This window comes from Vicugna pacos, chromosome 7, assembly GCF_048564905.1.
Source record: "Vicugna pacos chromosome 7, VicPac4, whole genome shotgun sequence".
NCBI lineage: Eukaryota > Metazoa > Chordata > Mammalia > Artiodactyla > Camelidae > Vicugna > Vicugna pacos.
Genome location: NC_132993.1, coordinates 5,003,727 through 5,022,579, shown reverse-complemented (window position 1 = coordinate 5,022,579; position 18,853 = coordinate 5,003,727). Strand labels below are relative to the sequence as shown.

At 57.1% G+C, this 18,853-nt stretch overlaps 1 protein-coding gene across 5 annotated transcripts in view; it reads right to left on the bottom strand.

The window, feature by feature from the left end:
* The window catches only part of SMARCD3 (SWI/SNF related BAF chromatin remodeling complex subunit D3), a 31,591-nt gene that overhangs the window by 2,844 nt on the left and 9,894 nt on the right, over window positions 1–18,853 (bottom strand). Inside the window, exons 1-6 of one of the 5 annotated variants that reach the window (XM_072964158.1) lie at window positions 6,477–7,160; window positions 3,423–3,634; window positions 1,644–1,686; window positions 709–831; window positions 429–587; window positions 129–224 (exon numbers count right to left, since the gene is read on the bottom strand). In XM_072964158.1, the coding sequence (XP_072820259.1) occupies window positions 129–224; window positions 429–587; window positions 709–831; window positions 1,644–1,686; window positions 3,423–3,634; window positions 6,477–6,554 (711 nt within the window). In that variant the 5' untranslated portion in view covers window positions 6,555–7,160. Of the gene's footprint in view, window positions 1–128; window positions 225–428; window positions 588–708; window positions 832–1,643; window positions 1,687–3,422; window positions 3,635–3,928; window positions 6,190–6,476; window positions 7,161–18,853 lie in introns of those variants that run through there. The other 4 variants (XM_006211294.3, XM_031673755.2, XM_072964159.1 and 1 more) reach the window with 4 other exon arrangements.

The window sequence follows — 18,853 nt, the reverse complement described above, 5'->3', positions numbered from 1 at the left end:
GGGCCTGGGGCTCTAGGGTGGTCCCTGATCCAGATCTATGCAGCTGATAGGACTGAGGTCTAGGTTCTTCCAGGATTGTGGTCTGTGAAAGGGTGGCAATTCAAGGGCAGGAAGGGTCGGGGTCTTACCTCCACGAGGTGGTTGTCAGGGCCATAAAGGTCTTTGTCCAGCTCAATGACCAAACTCTTGAAGAAAGAAGAGAACTTCCGCTTCTGCTTGCTGGGCTGTGGGAGAGGAATGGACCGTGGGGGCAGAACAGGGACTGTGGGGGCAGGATGAGTTGGGAGTGGGTGGGGCTGGTTGGGTAGGGCAGCACAGTTAGAAGCAGGCCTCCACAGCAGAATGTCTCTCCAGACCACCCATCCCTGGCCAGGGCTGACTCCCTAACCCTAGTGAAATGTTCTGTCCTCAGCTCAGCCCATACCCACCCCAGGACACCTGGAGAGACCTGGGCCAGGACGTACGTCATCCAGGAGCTTCCCCTCCACCCGCAGCTCCCAGGAGGCAATGCTGCCATCAGAATCCTCAGCATCGGGCTTCGCAGGGTTAAAAGTATTGGAGATATAAAGACGCAGCTTCCGCTTTTGCTGTAGAAATAAAGAGTGTAGTACAGAGCCAAGACTGTGTGCTCCCACCCCCAGGACAACCCCGCTTCTCCATTCTGGGAGTAAGACTTAGTGTCCTTCTCCTGCCCCTAAACAAAGGCACCTTCATCGGCCTCTTCAGAGCCTCCTGGATGTCCACCCGCTTCCGCATGATGGTTTGATCCAGTTTTCTCTCAAACGCCAGGAGGTCCATGTAAGCCTGGGACTCTGGGACCAGCTCTCGGATCTGGAAGAGGAGGAGGAAGGCAGGGAACCAAGGACTCAGCCAGTCTTGCAGGTGGAATGTGTGTGTGCCATGGGGTCCCAGGGCACAAACAGTGTGGCAGGAGCTGGCTAGTTCAGGGTGCAGAACTTTGAGAGCTCGAAAGAGACTCTCCCCAGGACTCCACATCCAGCATTAAGGGCCTTGTTTGTAGGGATAAAACTGCTCCTGCTAGGGAGATTCATGCATTCCATCACTAGGGGAGGCCGGAGCAACCATGCAGCCCAGCAGGCACTAGGGCTTCACCTCCTCATCTTGTCCTTTCCCTTGTCACATGGCCTCTGGACTTCCCTTGGGTGTCTGCAAAGTGGCTAGGACCCTGAGGTCCCTGAGACATGGAAAGTTGCCACTTGCTCCAACTGATGTCTCAATCATGCTATCTCCGCACCCAGCTCAGCCTGGGTCCGCTTATGATGCCCGGGCCTTTGGCCAGCTTCTGTTCCCTCATTCCCCCTGCCAGCCTGTGATCCCCTAGCTCTTGTCCCCTTTGTCCCATGCCTTTACGTCTTCAGACCTCTGGAACTCAATCTACTGCCCTCAGGCCCAGTATCCTACCCTGTATGGCTCCACTTCTTCCCTCCCCCCACCCCCTCCCTCTGGCCTGGGGAGCCTCACTTCTTAATTAGCTTTTTAAACAAAAAGTGAAAGTGACTGTGACGCTGGAGCTCCGCTCCTGAGGGGGGAGGGGAGGCGGCCAGGGTGGTGGGGAGGGGGGAAGGAGGGCGGAGCAGCAAAGGGTGGGGGGTGGGCTGGGGGCTGCTGTGAAAGACACTCACCCTTTGAGGGAGGATTTTGTCAGCCATCTTCCTCCTCTTGGCACTGTACATTTTTTAAAGAAAAAACCAGGTTACCATGGCGACAGATCTGGGAGTAACGAGGCCACCTGCTAAATTATCCCGACATCTCAGCCCGCCTGGCTGGGGTTCCCACAGCCCACTTGTCTGCCCGCCCAGGGGGCTATGATGTGGTGTGTTGCACTGGCACTCTGTCCTCTCACGAGGAGCAGAGGTGACCCCGTCCTTTCTGTAGCCTGGGAGCCCCTTTCTGCTCCACCACATCCTCAGGGCCAGAGAAATTAGACTTTGAAGGGGCTAGGGGTAGGGGAGCTGCAGAAGCAAGCGTTTGAGGAAAGCTGGGGAGGGGAGAGGACAGAGGAGAGGGAAGAAGGATTCTGAGGATTTTCCTTTTCTGCTAAGCAGGGGTGCATGTTCAAGGAGGCCTGAGCTCAGAGGAAGGGGAGCAGCCCCGCTGCCCCATCCCTGGAGCAGGAAGTGATGGTGTGAAGCTGCTGAGGACTCGCACCCCTGCCCTGCCTGGGCTTGGAAGGCAACACTGGTGGGCAAGGAATGCTCATGCCCTTGGACCACTTGCCAACAGGGCCCAGGGACACACCCATAGGTATTCAGAGAGTGGGTACGGATGTTCTCCTGTGGGTGTGGCAGTGGGCTGGACCTGGGGTGGCAACTGAGACTTGGACTCTTCTTGATCCACTAGCCGCTTCTGACTCCCAAAAGCACCCCAGAAAATCCTTGGCGGGTAGAAATTAGGACCCATCCTAGAGGATGGCTGCATACTGCCCCCGTGTGGTGTTCTCAACCACTGCCCCCTACCTGCCCAAAAATCTATTCTAAGGCTAGGCAAGCAGTTTTCTGAAAGGTCTGATTTGTTTTCAACAAATTATCTATGTGAAATTTTCCATTTATACAATGTAAATCAGAGACTTTTTTTTTACTGTATTAAAAGAATGACTCACTGCGAAAGAATTCATTGTGGGATTTCTATAAATGGTAAATTTCCCTTGATATGTAAAAAATATTTAATAATGAGCTAAAATCCATATTGCACCTTTTATAGGACTCCATCTGGTGTGCAAAGGGAAGCATGTGTGTTTGGCTAAATAGTGAAACCCAAAGAGATATCTCTCTTGCCAGGCACCAGCATGGGCTTTTGGGGTGCCACCAGCTGGCTCAGACAAGGAAATCGGCTGGCCCCTGGTGGTTTGGGGGCAGACCTGGTCCAGAGGACAGACTGTGGCAGCTTTTCAACCTTTGAGTGCCTAAGAATCACCTGAGAGCACAACGGGGCAGAAAGTGCCCACCCACAGGGCAAATTCCCAGGCTCCACCCACCTGGCCAGAGATTCAGATTTAGAAGATCTGGAGTGGGGCTTTTAAACAGTCAAGCCAGGGGATTCCGAGGAAGGCACACTGGACAACCACGCTTTAAGAAACACGGCCTCTAAAGCTCTGCTCTCTGTCCTAATGTCAGCCCTGCCTCCACCCCAAAGACTGAAGCATCACCCAAACCTGGGGACAAGGGGTGGAGAGAGGGACAGAGCAGGTGGCGAGGAGAAGGGCGCGACGGCCGCAGCCTGTCTCTACGGTGGGCACACAAAGGAACCAGACCAGTGCCCCCTCAGCCCCCCTCCCCAGAGGGTATCCCACCCAAGACGACTCGTTCCCTGATGATCATTCTCCCTTCTTCCAATCCCGCTCGTCGCCCACCCCGTCCCTGCGGGTCCTGCGGTCCGCCCCCTCCGCGCTGGGCCCCACTTACCTGCGGCTCCGCGCGGGGGCGGTGGGCACCGGCTGGCCCTGGCTCTGGGCCTGGCTCTGGCCGGGCGGGGGCGCTGCTCGCTTGCGGGCGGGCTCCATGCCCGCGGGGGCCAGGCCGGGTCGCACGGCGGGGCTGCCCATGTACGGGGAGCCCGGGGGGCCCATGGGCGCCCCCTGGTGGGGCATCCGGGCTCCAGACGGCATCCCGGGGCGCTGCGGAGGCGGGGGTGAAGCAGAAAGAGGCGCCCGCCGGTCGCACCAGGCCCCGGCTCCAGGCGCGGTGAGCTGCGTCTCCCGAACCCCGAGCCCCCCGACCCGTGACCCTGATGCCGACGGCGTGAGCGAGGGGTGGGAGGGGCAGGGGCGCCGGAACCGCGCGGCTTTGGCGGAGGGGGCTTTGCGTCTCGCTGCAGGAAGCTAACTGAAGCCAGGCAACTGCACAGGGCATTGCCAGCCTCGGATTTGCGGAAGGTGCCGCGAAAATGAATATTAATGGCGCCTTTCAACCTTTTCAAAGGATGTTCACATCCACACGCTCTTCGGCAAGACAGACTGAGCGGGTCCTTCCATCCCCACTTGACAGATGAGGCAACCGCGGCTCAAGGAGAAAAGCAACCTAGCCAAGGTCATGCAGCAACTCCTGGTGAAGGCAGCACTGAGCGGCTGTTTCCTGAGGGGACAGGGTCTTTGCTCTCTGCTGCTTCATTTCGTTTAGGGGCTGAGCTCCCTGCTGGGACTTCTGCCGCCCCTCTTTCCATTCCCTGCTTCCCAGTTCATTTCCTGGGCTGTCCTGCCCTTGCACTCACCCTTTCCATCTCAACCCACTCTACTCCCTGGGCCCCTGCTTTTGATCTCTCAGCTCCAATCCTCACCCCCTTCCTCTGATTCCAATACTCCGCAGGCAGGGGCTTTGCTGACTTGGCCAACCCCCACAATTTGCTCCCAAGGTGAAGGCTGGATGTGGGGCTGGAGGCCACCTGAGAGGCTGAGGTCAGACTTCACCAGGATTCTGTGATGGTGTCAGGGGAGCTCCACTGGAGGTGGGCTGTTCAGAGGGCTTGGGTAGCTCAAAAGCAGCAGCATTTCCTCTTACTAAGGGGAGCATTTCATCTCTCCCTTTTTGTCCTCCTGGATTACCAGAGATGGTCGCATCCTCCAGACCGCCTCACTTCCCACCCCACCCCAGTGAGGTCAGAAGTCAGGGCTCAAAGAGGGCCCAGGAGAGGGAGATGAGGTAGGTGATTCCCTCACCACTACCGGGGTGCTCAGATGGGAGGTAGATGACGTCAAATTCATCCAGTGAAGTATCCCACAGACTTTAAAACCCCACCTGTCCAGATTCCAGAAGAGGGGCTGGGGAGGGCCAGAGGGGCTGTAAAGTGGAGGCTGGGTGGATGTCTCCCTGGGACAAGGAGAGCAGGAAGGAGATTAGGGAGTGAGGGTTGCAGACCCTGTGCCCCTGTTACCATTTAAGTTCGACTCACTTCAACCCCAGGAGTGCAGCTGCTCCCAGGAACAAGGAGGAGCCCTGACCCCGAGCTTGGTGAATTCCTTCTAACTGCCAACTCTCCCTCCTGCCCTGCACTGTGTCTAACCCTAACCCCCAGCCAGCCAGCTGTCTCCGCCCATCGCCTCCACAGTGAAACCTGCCTGTCCTGTGTCTGCCTCCCCCGCCCCACCTGACCCTGTCACTCACACCTCCAGGGTGGTGGCCCAGAATAGAGCCCCAGCTGGCCATTCCCCACCAGCACAAATGGGGCACTGGGAGTGGGGCAGTGGGGCTCACAGCCACCCAAGAACTGAAGCTCTAAGTTGGCCAAATAAAAAATCCACATGTATAGCCCCTCTTCTTCCTAGATGGGCCTTTTCAAAGGGACTTCCCAAGCAGCAAGGTTAGGACTGGTCACTAGGCTGACCGACATGGGGACCCCTTGGAAGTTAGCCCAGAGATCCTTGGGGGCTGGAGGACAGGCTGCCTCAGGGAAGCCCCTTTCCCCATCAGCTGTTCTACCATTTCACAAGGCCAGTGGTACTCACTGATCTGTTGAATAGGCCCTGAGAGTGAAGCTTCCAAAGCCTCAGAGAAATATGCCAGCTACCAGGGATCAGTGACCCCCAAGAAGGGCCAAGATTCTAGGGACTCTGGCCTCCCTGACTGAGAACGTGCCTTCCTCAGGGGTCACAACCAAATTTGGCCATAGTAAACCTGACTATTTCCTTTATACCACCAGCACCCAGCCCAAGTCCTGGAGCCCCTGCCTCTCCCATTCCACTGTCCTCCACAGCCCTTCCAACCTGATTCCATTCCCTCAGGTCCCCTGGGCTCCCTGTGGGCCTTCTTGTGGCCGGATGGTGCTGCCCTGTCCCTTGGTCTCTAGGCCTCACGTCTCTGACTCCAGCCCTTCCTTCACACCTTTGCAGCATTAAGGACATCAGCTTCTGGTGGCTGAGTCAGCCAAGGGATCCTCAGACCCCTTAACTTGGGGTCTGCCCCTAGAGAGGGCCTCTCTCTGGCCCTGAAGGCAGAGGCCATCAGCGAAGCCCCAGAGCCCTCCTGCTGGGATGCAGAGGTTGTTCAGACAGAGAGCTTCCCGCTCACAGGGACTCCAGGGTCACCTGCTCCTTGCTCCTGAGACACAGAGAGTCACTATCCCAGCGGATGAACAGTCAGCCCAGCCCAGCGATGCCATGTCCCCCACCCCCACCCCCAGGACAGGGGTAACACCTGGGCCCACAAGGAAAAGAAGACAACACATCTGGTCCAAGGGGGAACCCCCACTTGGCGGGGTACAATCCCCAAGTCCCACCCCCAACCCCTGACAAGAACCCATGCAAACGCCTCCCTTCCCCGCCCGGGCACCCATCCCCGGCCAGCCGCCTGACGACGTGTTCGGGTGCCAGGGCGCCGGCACAGTCCCAGGGCTGGGCCGCGGGCCGTGGCGCCCCTGCTAGAGGAGTGGGAGAGCGGGAGCCCCCTCTCGGCCCCTCCCGATCATCCCTCCATTCAGCCCGAGCCAGCTCGCTCACCCTCCCCCGCTAACTTTCCCCCACTCACCACCCCATGGACCAGAAACTCAAAAAGTTTGCTTTTCGTGGCTTTGCGCGCCCCTCCGGCAACTTCGTCCGCGGCCATCGGGGTGGGCTCAGCGGCTCCTCTCACTCTCTCTCTCTCTTCCTCTTTCTTTCCCTTTTCTGCCTTTTTTTTTCCTCCAACTCTCCCCTCTGAGTCCTGCTGGGCTCTCTCACACTTCTACTCGAGCGGAGTGGGGAGGGGGCCCCTTCAGGGCTGCCCTGACGGCCCACGGCCCACGCCGCCGCCGCCCGCCCGCCGCCGCCGCCGCCGCCGCCGCCGCCGCCGCGGCTGCCGCATTCCTGCACTGATAAGACAGAAATAGTCCGGCGGCCCGGGGTCTGCCTGTTGACTCGGCGGGGACAGAAAAGCCTGCCTTTCCAAGCCTCTCTGGCCAAACAGCGCAGATAAGCGGCGAGGCACGCCGGCGAGCCCGGCTCCCGGGCGCTGGGCAGCGGCACTGCAGCCGGAGGCCGCCCGAGGGCCGCGGGGAGGCGGCGCGGGAGGGGACGCGAGGGGAGGCGGCGGGGGGCTCGCCGGCCACCCGGCCTCTCGCCACAAATAGTTTCTCGGTTAGGGAATTCGCCGGCAGGGCCAGGCAAGGAACAGTCAGTTCCAACTTTGCCCCCAAGTGGCTCCTGCTGCATTTCTGAGGCCCTTTCCCCAGAGACCTGGCAGGCCAAGTAGGGAAACATTCGCTGGAAGGAATCCGGGGGGGAGCCGGAGCCCGGAGGAGGCCTTTCTCCTGCACTGGGGCGGCAGTGGTGGGTGTGCCCCGGGAGGCGGTGTCCCCCTGCGTCCACAGATGTGTGCGCCCTTGTCTCACCCGCCGTGTGTGTCTGCACCCTTGTGTGGGCACGGCTCGGTGGCTGTGGGTGTGGATGTTTATGTGCGTGCACAGACAAATGCCTTCTCTGTGTGCCTCCCTCCACGAGAGCCTCTAATGCGTGCGCGCGCGTGCGGGTGCGTGTGTGGCAGGACACCGTCTGTGTCGTCCAGCTCTGTGCGAGTCTATTTCGGGGTATGTGAGTCTTTGTCTCTATGTGAGAAAGTGAGGGCAATAGGGGAAGTATTTCCGAAAGAGGGAGGTGGATCGGGCTCATGAGAACAGGAAGAGAACGTGTGGGAGAAGGCAAGGAGCTGGGTGGACGGATGAGAGGAGAGTGAGGCAAGCAGGACCTGACCGCTTTGGAATGGGGTGGGGGGTGGGGGTAGGGGACCCAGAGGAGCTGGGGCGCTGAGTATGGTAGGGCCATACCTCAAGACCTCAGAGAAAGAAGGGATGGGGTGGGGCTACGAGGGAGCCCCAGAAGGGGTGGTGATGAGGGAGCTGGCTGGGTGAAGGAGGGACAGGAAACAGGAGGGGCAAATCCTGAGATTCCCCAGGCTGGGAGCCCTGGCCCCTCCCATGCACCAGAGGCCACACCCCTCTCTCCTCCTTCTGGAGGAAGAGCCCCGGGGCTTCGGCACTACCCAGGGTCAAGTTTATAGTCCTCCTGGGGCTGCACTGTCAGTTTCCAGGTGCGGGTGGGGCAATGCCTGCGGGAATTTGTTGGAAATTTTATTTGAAGTTAGATACTGAAGACCCAGCATTACACTGGGGGGTCCTGACCCTCAACCCTTCAGAATGGGAGTGTTCTGGCATGGGAGTCTTTTGCCTGCAGTCTGATTTCCTTGGGCCTTCTTGTGCTTCTGGCTGTCACTGTCCACTTAAGTGCCCACTGTCAAGCCCCTGAAAGGCTAGAGAGGGCATGTGGTCCAGGATGCCCCTCATCTACCACCAGCTTAGTAGGGGAACTAGAGATCCCCTTCCTACCAAATCTCTACCTGGGCTTACCCCTGGACCCACGCACGCAGAGACTGGGCCCTGGTCGGGTGGGAATGGGTGGGTGTTTGCCACAGGCCATGAAGGTGGCTGCTGGTAATCTGGGGAGGTGATCTCTCCAATTTGTCTGCTAACCTCCAAACCCCTCACTCTTTCCCATTTCTAAGCCTCTGTTCCCACTCTTCTTTTGCCTGGAATCCCTCTGCTGCTCCCCTGCCTGTCCCTATCACAATTACTCTTTAAAGAGCTCAGGTCCCTCCTCCTCCAGCAAGACTTCCCTGGTCCCACACCTGTGCACAGATCTTTGTGTTCTCTTGAATGTCCATTGCCATCTACCTTGGGCCATGAACTGACACTTTACTAATGTCTCATGTGTCCTACATTTCATGTGTGTTAGGTTTGCTGCAGCCCCCTGAAGTCTGGGGTGGGTCTTAAGTCCCACTCTCCCCCTATGCCTGCACATAGGCACTGGCCATGACCAATGCTTTGCAACTGCCCAAAGCTCAGTAGGCCAGTGAACAGAGCTCATACTCTGCCACTTACCTGAAGGTGTGAGTCACCATGGGCACCCCTCCTATGGATGCTTCTAGCATGGACATGCTAAACCACAGGCTGTGGAGGTTCTGGGGGCCTGGAGCAAGGGCAGGTACCTCTAGGTTTTATGTAAAGCTCAGAGATCTCAACTCTTGGAGAGGCCTTTTGGGAAAAGACAACAGCAGAGGAGGTGGAAGGGCCCAGTGGGAACACCCAGCATTTGTGAGGGGAGTGGTCTTGGTGGTGGAGGAGATTGCAGGAGGTGGTTAGGCCAAGGGTTCTGTGTGGTCCCCAGGTGAGTATCACTCAGGTTCATAGATAATACCCTCCTGGACCACCCCAGGCCCAGGGCCACCCCCTGCAGTCCCCTCTCCCAGAGGCACCTTACACAGGCACAGACAACAGATACATAGTGCATACATGTCTCCCAGGCACATACACCAATGCAAACGCCAGAGGGACAAGGAGCTACGTGGATTTGCACACACAGGCACAACCTGACCACCTCCTCATCCCTCTCACAAGGCCCCTGCCAGCAGACACATTTGCATGCAGGTTTTACAGGGGCGACCCTAGGTGTGCAGACACCAGGGAGCCTTCAGACCAGAAAGCAGAGGCGCCAGTGTGAGTCCTGGGCAAGACTCACATCTCACAAAGGCCAGGATCCCTAACGGCTCAGCCCCAGAACGGCGCTCAGCAGTGCCACGCCGCCGGCTCCTGCCGGGTGGGAAGGAAGCCAGGGGAAAGCCCCAAGTCGAGCGGGCAGGGGGCCTTCCTCCTGGCCTGACTGGGCCCTGAACCCCGGCGGACCGGCCCAGGCCGCGCTCCGGGCAGGCCGTGCGCGTGTCCGGGCAGAGGGCGGCCGCCCGGAGCCGGAGTCCCCCCTGCCGTCCCCCCATCTCTCCTTCCCTCGCCGAAGCACCACCAGCACCAAATGGCAAAGCGCCTCTCCCCGCGCAGGGAGAGATGCGCCGCGACCGGCGGGACGGGCCCGGCGGCCCCCCTCAGCCGCGCCCGAGCGGGCGGCGGCCGGGCGCTGGGGGCACGTCCCGGCCCGCGGCCGCCCTCCCTCGCCCTCGCCCGCCCGGGGACCCGGCAGCGGCGGGAGCCGGGTCGGAGCCGGCCAGGGCATGCGCACTGCGGCCTCCCTCCCGGTGAAGGTCAGCCCAGGGCCTAGCTGCAGGACTCAAAGGCGGCGGGGGGAGGAGGAGGAGGAGGGAGGAGGGATGCAGAGGAGACTTAACTCCTTCCCTGCGGGAAGATGGCCATCGAGGCTGGGGCCGGAACCCGGAGTCCCACCCTCCCGCCTTCGCCTTCGGTGGAGGTCCCGTGGCGGAGACCCAGATGGGGTGCGGGGGGAGGAGGGGGAAGAGGGAGGGAGAATGGAAGAAGGAGGCTAGGAGAGGAGGGGAGCCGAGAAGGGGAAAGGGAGGAAGGGAGGGAGGAACAAAGGAAACCAGATTGAAGGGAGAGACCTCTTTCCGCTGCCCCCTTCCCCCTATATCCCCAACAATAACGCTTTCCTTAGTGGAATGAAATTACCATTAAGGATTGGGGCACATGTGTGTAAGTGTGTGAATGTGTGTGTGCGAGAGTGACAGAGAGTGAGAGAGCGACAGAGAGAGAGAGAGAGAGAGAGAGAGAGAGAGAGAGAGAGAATGAAGTGAGACCGCCCAAAGCTTTCAGGCTGAGGACTCCGGGTTCTAGCCCATGCCTACACCCAGTCCCCACTTTCCCCTCTGGTCACGAAACCCCAGGGCATGCCAGGGGGCCCAGAGGCAGCTGTGACCCAGCCTACCTGCCTGGCTCAAGTCCTAAGCCCCCAGAGAACCCTGGTTAGATCTTGGGGCCAGGCCCAGTCCCCAGAGATGGGTGAAGGGGAGTCTGCACCTTAAGCCCCACCTCTAGCATGGGGTGTCCTCCAGCCAGCAGATAGGACGTTGGCAGAGACCAGACCAGCAGCATGGTGGCACAGCCCTCCCCCTCCTCCTGGGAACCCCCACTGCTCTTTCCAGGCCAGAGCAGCACTGGATATCTCCCTCTTTGTGCAAGAATGTTTCTGCACCCAGGACATCCTCTGCTGCTATCAAGGGAGCTGTCTGTCTCTGTGTGACTTCATCTTTCTGTGTCAGTTTTGCAAACACACCCAAGAGACACAAAATGGATAGAAAGAAGCAAGAAAAAGAAAGAAAGAAAAAATTGGATGCCAAAATCATTGTGTGACCTTGGGCAAGTCACTGTACCTCCCTGCCCCTCAGGCAGTGAAGATCCGGGTCTCTGGGGCCCAGAGGGAAGGCCCATTTTGGATTCATAGCCGGTGTTCTCTCACTCCTCTCATGGCCACCATTAATCAGGTGCTCTCTAGTAGCAGTCCGTGCCAACAGCTTGTGGTGCTGTGCACAAAACGAGCCACATTGGTGAGGATGGGTTCCGTCTGTGGGGTGGTGTTTATAGGGGATCCTGCCCCAGTGCGCTCCCACAGCCTAGGTCGGGTTCAGCAGAGGGCATGGCTCTGCTTGGGGGCGGGGCAGCAGGTAGGGGTCCCACAGAATCATCTTTGCTCCCCATCCATCTTCCCCTGGACCAACACCGGCCTGTCTGGCTAGACTCAGGGGCAAAAGCAAGAGAGATCCGCGGCCTCAGGACTGTCAAGACTCCAAGTAGAAGCGAGTCTCTCCCTTTCTTCTTCCGGGGGCATAAGTGCCTACCTCACTCCACCAGGCTAGGGAAACTCACCCGTGTCCCCCAGCACCCCTGTCTGGCTGCAGCCATCCCTCTTGCCCTGCTTACGCCCCGAAGCTCCCAGACCCCAGCCACCCTCTTTCTTGGCAGACAGGAGCCCCATCCCAGCAGTTCTGATTCTCTCCTCTTTTCCCCACAGCTCAGTGCTCCCTCCTGACCAGTGCCAGGATAACCTCCTGTGGCCAACATCCCACCTGCCACCCCAGGAAGCTTCTGAGGCATCAGCTACTGCTCTGACCAGGTGGTCAGAGGGATTTCTGCGAACCACTACATTTTGAGGTCAGGGATGTCAACTGCGTGAGGAAAACTGAATTTTAAAAATCCATCTACATTTCCTTAAATAATTTTTTGGGGAAATTAAGCCACATGGCAGAGGGAAGTCAGATGTATAGATAAAACAGCCATGGAAACAACACATCGGCCTGGTCTCCCAGATGTCCGCAGCTCTATTAGGAGGCAGGGCTGAGTCCTGCTCACAGGATCTGAAAGTGCACTTTCTACTGCATCGACAGGACCCACAGGAGCTCTGCCCCTCCCCTCCTAGCTTGCTGCCTCTCCGCCCTGGGGGCCCCTGCCTTGCCGCCATCATGCTGTTCACCCCAACTCAACTGAGTCAGACGCCAAGGAACACTAGGACTCCCCTCAACTCGTGCGTGCACCGTTGGCTCCGCAAAGCCCTGTACTTCCCTCTTCTGCTGCCGTCTCCCACCACCCTGGCCCTTCTCTGTGTGGTCTGGCATAAGTAAAATTCCCTGGACAGTCATTTCTGTGAATATCCCTTTTGTCTTCCTGTGACAGAAGCTGGGCTCCCCGCTGAGGGACCGCTCCCCTGAAACCCTCCATGCAGTGGCAGTACTTTCCCCAGAGCCCTCCTGCTACTGGTCTCGAGGCAGGGTAGGGACCCTCCTCGCCCCTGGCTGCTGCTTCCAGACCCCTGGCTTTGCATCTTAGCCCTACATAGGGCGTCTTCTTTTCTGGAGCGTTCTAGCTCCTGGCTCACAGTCACTCCCCCTTGCGTGATCCCTGTCCTCTTCCTGCTGCTTTTCTAGACGCTCATGGACAGTCCTTCCCACACCTCAGGTCTCTTGGTTCCTTGGCCACCTCTCCTCCAGCCATCCTCCACCCTCCCTCAGTCACTCACGCCAGGGCCACCTCTTGGACTCTGTCATTCTAGCAATAGCAGCCCCACCCTTTAGTCTTAAGCACCACACTCTCAGACCCCCATCTGCTTTCTGTCCAGCTCCCTGACCCCCCCCCCAAAAGCCTGGACGCCACTGGAACCACTGGTCCGTTTCTCTGACTCGCACCCCTCATCATAACCACACCCCCTTACACACACTCTTTAAAATGTTTAGTCATGGTAAAATAAACATAACAAAATTTACCATTTTAACCTTCCTCAAATAGACTCTTGACTTTCTTACTTAAGAGTTGGATCCAGTTTCACCAACTCCTCCCCTGCACCCCAGGACTTGAATGTGGCTAGGGAGACACATAACAGCCCCAACCTGGTCTCACTGTCATTTCTGGAGCTCGGACTTCAACTGGCCTCATCCTGCCCCCTGTCCCACTCTTCCCCTAGACCACTCACATCCCTTCCCGTCCCCACTCCCCCACATGAGTTTTCTACATCTTCTCCCTCCTCCAACCTCCAGCTCCTCCTCCCCTCTCCTCATTCCCACTGATGCCCTTGCTTGTCACCTCCCTGAAAAAGCAGGTGCTGCTGAAGAACTTCCAGATATTCCCACCACATCCTCCTGCTTCCCAGCAACTCTCTCCCCCAGTTCCTACAGCTGTGTTCTCTGCGCTCCGATCTAAAGCTGGCCATCCCCTTGCGTATGAGCTCCGTCCCCTCTCACACATTCGAGGGCATCGCTCCAGCAGTTCTCTCCCGCACCATCAAATTAGCAGCTTTCCTCTCTCCACGGGATTACCCCCATCAGCATGACACATTCTCTCTCTGAAAAACACTCACAAAGCCTGCTTATCCCATTGGTTACTACCCAGTTGCAACAAAGTTTCTCTAAAGAGTTGTCTAGGTTTGCTGTCTCAGTTCTCCCTGAATTCCCAGCCCTCCAGGCGCTACTGAGGCATCAGCCTGCTTCCCCAGCTGTAGCATCCAGCAAGGTTGATCACTCTCTCCTCTCTTAAATACTCTCTTCCCTTGGCTCATAGGACACTTCCCTCTCCTGGTTTTCCCCTTGCATTCCTGGCTGCCCCTTCTCAGTCTCCTGGGCTGTCCAGTCCTCCCTCCCTCTCAGGGTGGGGTGCCTCAGTGCCAGTCCTTGGTCCTCTACACTGCTCTGTAATCATTCCTTGGAGATCTCACCCATCATCCAAACTCAGAGTTCTATTCTTTTTGAAACTTTTTAACTTATTATTATTTTTAATGGGGGTACTGAGGATTGAAACCAGGACCTCGTGCATGCTAAGTATGTGCTCTACCGCCGCTATACCCTCCCCCTGCCCCAAACTCAGAGTTTTAAATACCATCTATATGTTGACAATTCCCAAAGTTTTCCTCCAGCCCAGGCTTGTCTCCCAGTCCTTAGACTCATGTATCCAGTTGTCCATTCCCCCTGGACCTTTACTAGACACGCCCATGATGAACCTCTCGCTCTTCCACGTCAGACTCAGCTCTCTGCCCATAGTCCTCACCCTCCTTCCAGCTGCTCAGGCCCACGACCTTGGCACCATCCTGGAATCCTGTCTTTTTTCTCACATCCCACATCCAATCAGAAAGCAAGTCCTGTGGCTCTGGATCCAGAATCCAACCCCTTCTCACCTCTCCCCTGCCACCCCCTGGTCCAATCCATGAATAATGAAGAGCTTGCTTCCTACCTGGCACCCAACAGTTTATTCTCAACACGCAACCAGAGCGTTCCTTTAAGAAAGGGAGTCAGATCATGTCACTTCTGCTCAAAACTCTCCCAAGCCCCCCTATCTCATTCTGAGTAAGGGTCAGGTCCTGCCAGTCCCAGGACCCAGTCCCATTGCCACATCCTGCTCCCTCTGGTCCTACCTCCTGCATCTCCATCACTCCTTTCTCTGCCCCAGTCTCTGGCCTCCTCGTGGTCCTTCAGAAACTCCAGGCACTTGGCAGCCTTGGAGCTCTGAGCCTGCTGTTCCCTCGGCCAGGCACGCTCTTCCTCCAGCTACTGCTGTCACCTCCCTGAAGTCTTTGATCAAATGTCCCCTTCTCAATGGGGCACTATCTGTCCGCCCTATTAGAAGCCACCACCTCCCCCTCCCCTGCATGCTCCTTATCTCTTTCATTCTGCTGGATTTCCTCCCACAGTACCGCACACTCTCCTCCAGTCTATAATATCTACTTGCTTATTATGTGAGTGATTCACTCTTTCTCCCATTAGAATGTAAACTCCCAAAGGCAGGGATCTTTCTGTCTTGTTAGTGGATAAATCCCAAGTATTTGGCACATGGTAGGAACCCCAAGATCTCAAAGGTGTGGGTAGAGAGAGCCCACTCCAAGTCTACTCGGGATTTCCAGCGTGCTTCCGAGGGCTGGGGGACGTTACCTACTGTCTGTGCTCCTGGTTCGTGGGGTTAATAACAGCAACGTCATCTCAGGCGTGTCTGGGGCTTCGAACAAGCACTTTCACACACATTAACCTGTCTAACTCTGACAGAGACCCCATTGGGTGGGCGTCGGGATTCCCATTCTAATGATAAGGAAAAGGAGGTGCTGAGAAGCCAGGGGACCTGCCCAAAAGTCACTGTGCTGTTACAGGCTGGGTCTGGGACTACAGATCGGGTCTCCCAACCTCCAGGTCCCTAGGTTCTCCCCTTCACCTCAAGCTGCCTCTCTGACGACCCTTTGTGGAGTGCCTGCCTGCTGGGGATAGACACACACACACACACAACACCTCTGCCTTCCCCAAACACCTGCTTTTTAAAGAAGGAAATCAAGATCCCCAGAGGCCTGCACATTTAAGCTGAATTGCCCTCAATTATCCTTTAAAATACACTCCAAAAAATCTCAAGAAGATGGTTTCAAACATTGGGAATATAAATTCTAGAAAATCTGCCATTAAGGTGTCTAAAATCAATGTCAGTTGTCAGAGGAAGTTGTGTTAGTTCCTGTGTAAGAATTACCTTTGAGCCAAAAAGTGAATCCTTGTTAAACTTTGAATCCTTTCAGGGGCTTCTCCCAGCCTCACAGATGGACACACATGTCTGCATCCATGGAACTCCAGGATGGGACACGTGCACACGATTGCCACGTCTGCGTGCCACCCTGTGAGCCCACCAAGCCACCTTAGGCACTTCCTTTGGGAGTATGTGGTTACCTGGCCACAGCTGCCCGTATCACCTCATCCTGCCTTTCTGGTACCACTGGATGGCCACAGGTCTGGAGAACTGGCCTAAGAAGGGTAGAAGAAATGATCAAACAAACGGCAAAAGCCTTCTTCTATGTTCAGAGGGCCGTAGGTTTCTTGGGCCACCAGGCAAAAGTATGTGGCATTGAGAGGTCTGCCTGTGATCAAGGATTTCATGGTCAAAGCTGGCTCAGCCTCTCCCATGTCCCCACGAAGTGAGTCTCTGGGGCTCAAACTGCTGTGGTGACAACCAAGAGGCCTTGAAAGACACCATGGAGTGAGCGGGGAGAGGAGACGGAGTGGGGTGGTCTCAGGGCCTGGACCTGCTTGGTGCATCACTCCTGGTTTCTGCAACTTTGCAACCAGGCCAGCTGGTGCCCCGCATCCACTTGTGTAATGAATGCCCTCCAGATAGCCCCTCGGCCTGTCCTGACCCAGTGCCCTTGCTCCCAGAGCCAGGCACTCGCCTCGGCCACTGCGAGCCAACCTGTTCTGGGCCAGGGGCCTTACTGCGCTGTCCATTGCTCCAGTCCTCTGGGATCCTGTCCTCCCCCGGGTCCTGAACCCCCTGCCCTGGGTGGGGTCTGCAGACTCCACAGTGTGATGGCTCTGAGCTTGGACTCTAGAACAGGGCTTCTCAACCCCGGCACTGTTGACATTTCAGGTTGGATAATTCTTTATTGTGGGGGCAGCCTCATGTAAATTCTACCAGAGGCTCCCCTCCTTATCTCCAGACATTGTCTTTTGTCGCTGGAGGGTGAAACTGCCCAGGGTTGAGAACCACTGCTCTAGAGTCAGGCAGTCTTGGGCCCACACTGGCTCAGCCTCTGACTGACCATAAACTTATACAAGTGACTTAACCCGTCTGAGCCTCATTTTCCCCGCCTGCAAGACAGAGAGCCCTGCTCCTGACTCACAGGTGGGTGCGAGAATCAGAATGAAGGCGTGTACGTGCAGACCTCAGTACGGCGTCCGGCATGGAGTTAACACTTAACGAATAGCCTGTCATTACTTGCTTCCGGTGCTAAGCCTGTGGGCCGTCATAGGTGCCATGGAGGGTACCTGTGAGGTGTCGGCCAGGTGATTATTCAGACTGGCCCATCACAGTGGCTCTTGGAGCCAATGGGGAGTCAGGGTTCTACCAAACCACGAGAAGCTTCCTTGAGCAGAGAATGGCCACCCGCAGCATCAGTATGTAAGGCGGGCCTTACGTGAGAAGCCTGTGTAGAAACCTGGCTAGGAGCTGCAGGAAAGGAGGGAAGGGGAGACACTGAGAAGCCACCACAAGCGGTGAATCAACTGGAGGGAAACCTAAGAATTCAGAAGGCTGCTCGTCCGGCACAGGGAAGCTGAGGTTTGGGAGCTGCTGATGGAGGCATCTGAAGGAAAAGCGGGGCCTCCTCCCCCACCCCCGCCCCGCCCCACCCCTCCGCTGCCGGTCGTCCACATGTTCAGTGAGCACCTACTATATGGCGGTCTTGGACGAAGTGCTGCTGACTCACACACTAGACACAGCCTCAGCCCTCAGGACTCAGGGAGCGTGAGGACCGAATAGGGACTGACGGGGCTGAAGGCATCAACAGGGTGGGAGATGTGAGCAGCTCATGTCAGCTCCTGCCCCAGGATGGCCACAGCTCCGGCATGAGGCAGGAAGGGTGGAGGACCAGTACATCCCACCCCAGAGCTCTGGGCTTCCTTATGGAAAAGAGAGGCAATCACCCGCTAATGACTATCCTCAGAGGGGCTGTGGCTTGGTGGGGCAGCTGGCCTGGGGGACAGCGGTAGAGAAGCCAGCAGCTGCAGCCAGGCCTGAGGGTGATGGAGGAATCCCTGAGTTTCTGGGAGCTGCACCCAAACCTTGGCAGAGGCAGCAGGGGTGGCCAGGACCGAGAAGCAGCCTGGGTTTCTGTGCGGACAGGAGCGCTGGAGGCCTCCCTCCGGCTCCGCAAGTTCCCACGGGAGGAAAGCCAGAGCCAGGTGCGGAGCTGGTGTTCCAGCAGCCAAGGGGCCCACACAACCCCACAGTGACAGCAAGTCAAACTGTTCCTCGGGCCTTGGTTCTTCCCGTGGTGGGTGTGACCCACGGTCACCTCCTGGAGGTTCTGCCACCTAGAACCTTCTCCTCCTCCTTAAGACATGACTCCAGATTCTGAAGGCAGCTCTCAAAGTCCCTCTGTTGTGGGTTGAATGGTGGGTCTCCCCCACTCCCAACTCATTTGCTGGTGTCCTAACCCCTGGTCCTTCAGAGTGTGATCTTATTTGGAGATTGGGTCTTTAAGGAGGTAATTAAGTTACAATGAGGCAGGTCACACAGATGACCTTAATCCAGCATGACTGGTGTCATAGAATTGGGTCAATCAGGACACTGAGACAGACACACACAGAGGGAAGACAGTGTGAGGAGACACAGGCCCAAGACCGCAGGAGAGAAGCCTGGAAAAATCCTCGCCTCACAGCCCTCAGAAGGAACCACATCTCGATCTCAGACTTCCAGCCTCCGGAACTGTGAGAAAGCACATTTCCACTGTCAATGTTGCCCAGTCTGGCAGCTTGTTATGGCAGCTCCAGCAAACTAATCCTTGCCAGTCCACGCACCACCGGCCTCTCCCCTCACAACCTCTGGTTTGCCTGAAGTGCTCAGAACAATGTGCTTATTAGCACATCACAGGGCAGACCCTGGGATGGAAAGACCTGAGTTTGAGTCTATTCCACCACCTATTGATGGAAGGACAAAAGTGCCAACCTCTCTGAGCCTCAGTCTCTTCATCTTTAAGATGGCTTTACCATCAGCTCATCTCTCTCACCGTGTTATTGTAAAGAGCAAAATAGAAGCGAGAGGACAAAATATGAACATTTTCTTTAAGTCATAGAGGACTGGACGGAGGCTCCACAGTCACTAAGTATCACTTGAAGGCAACCACCCA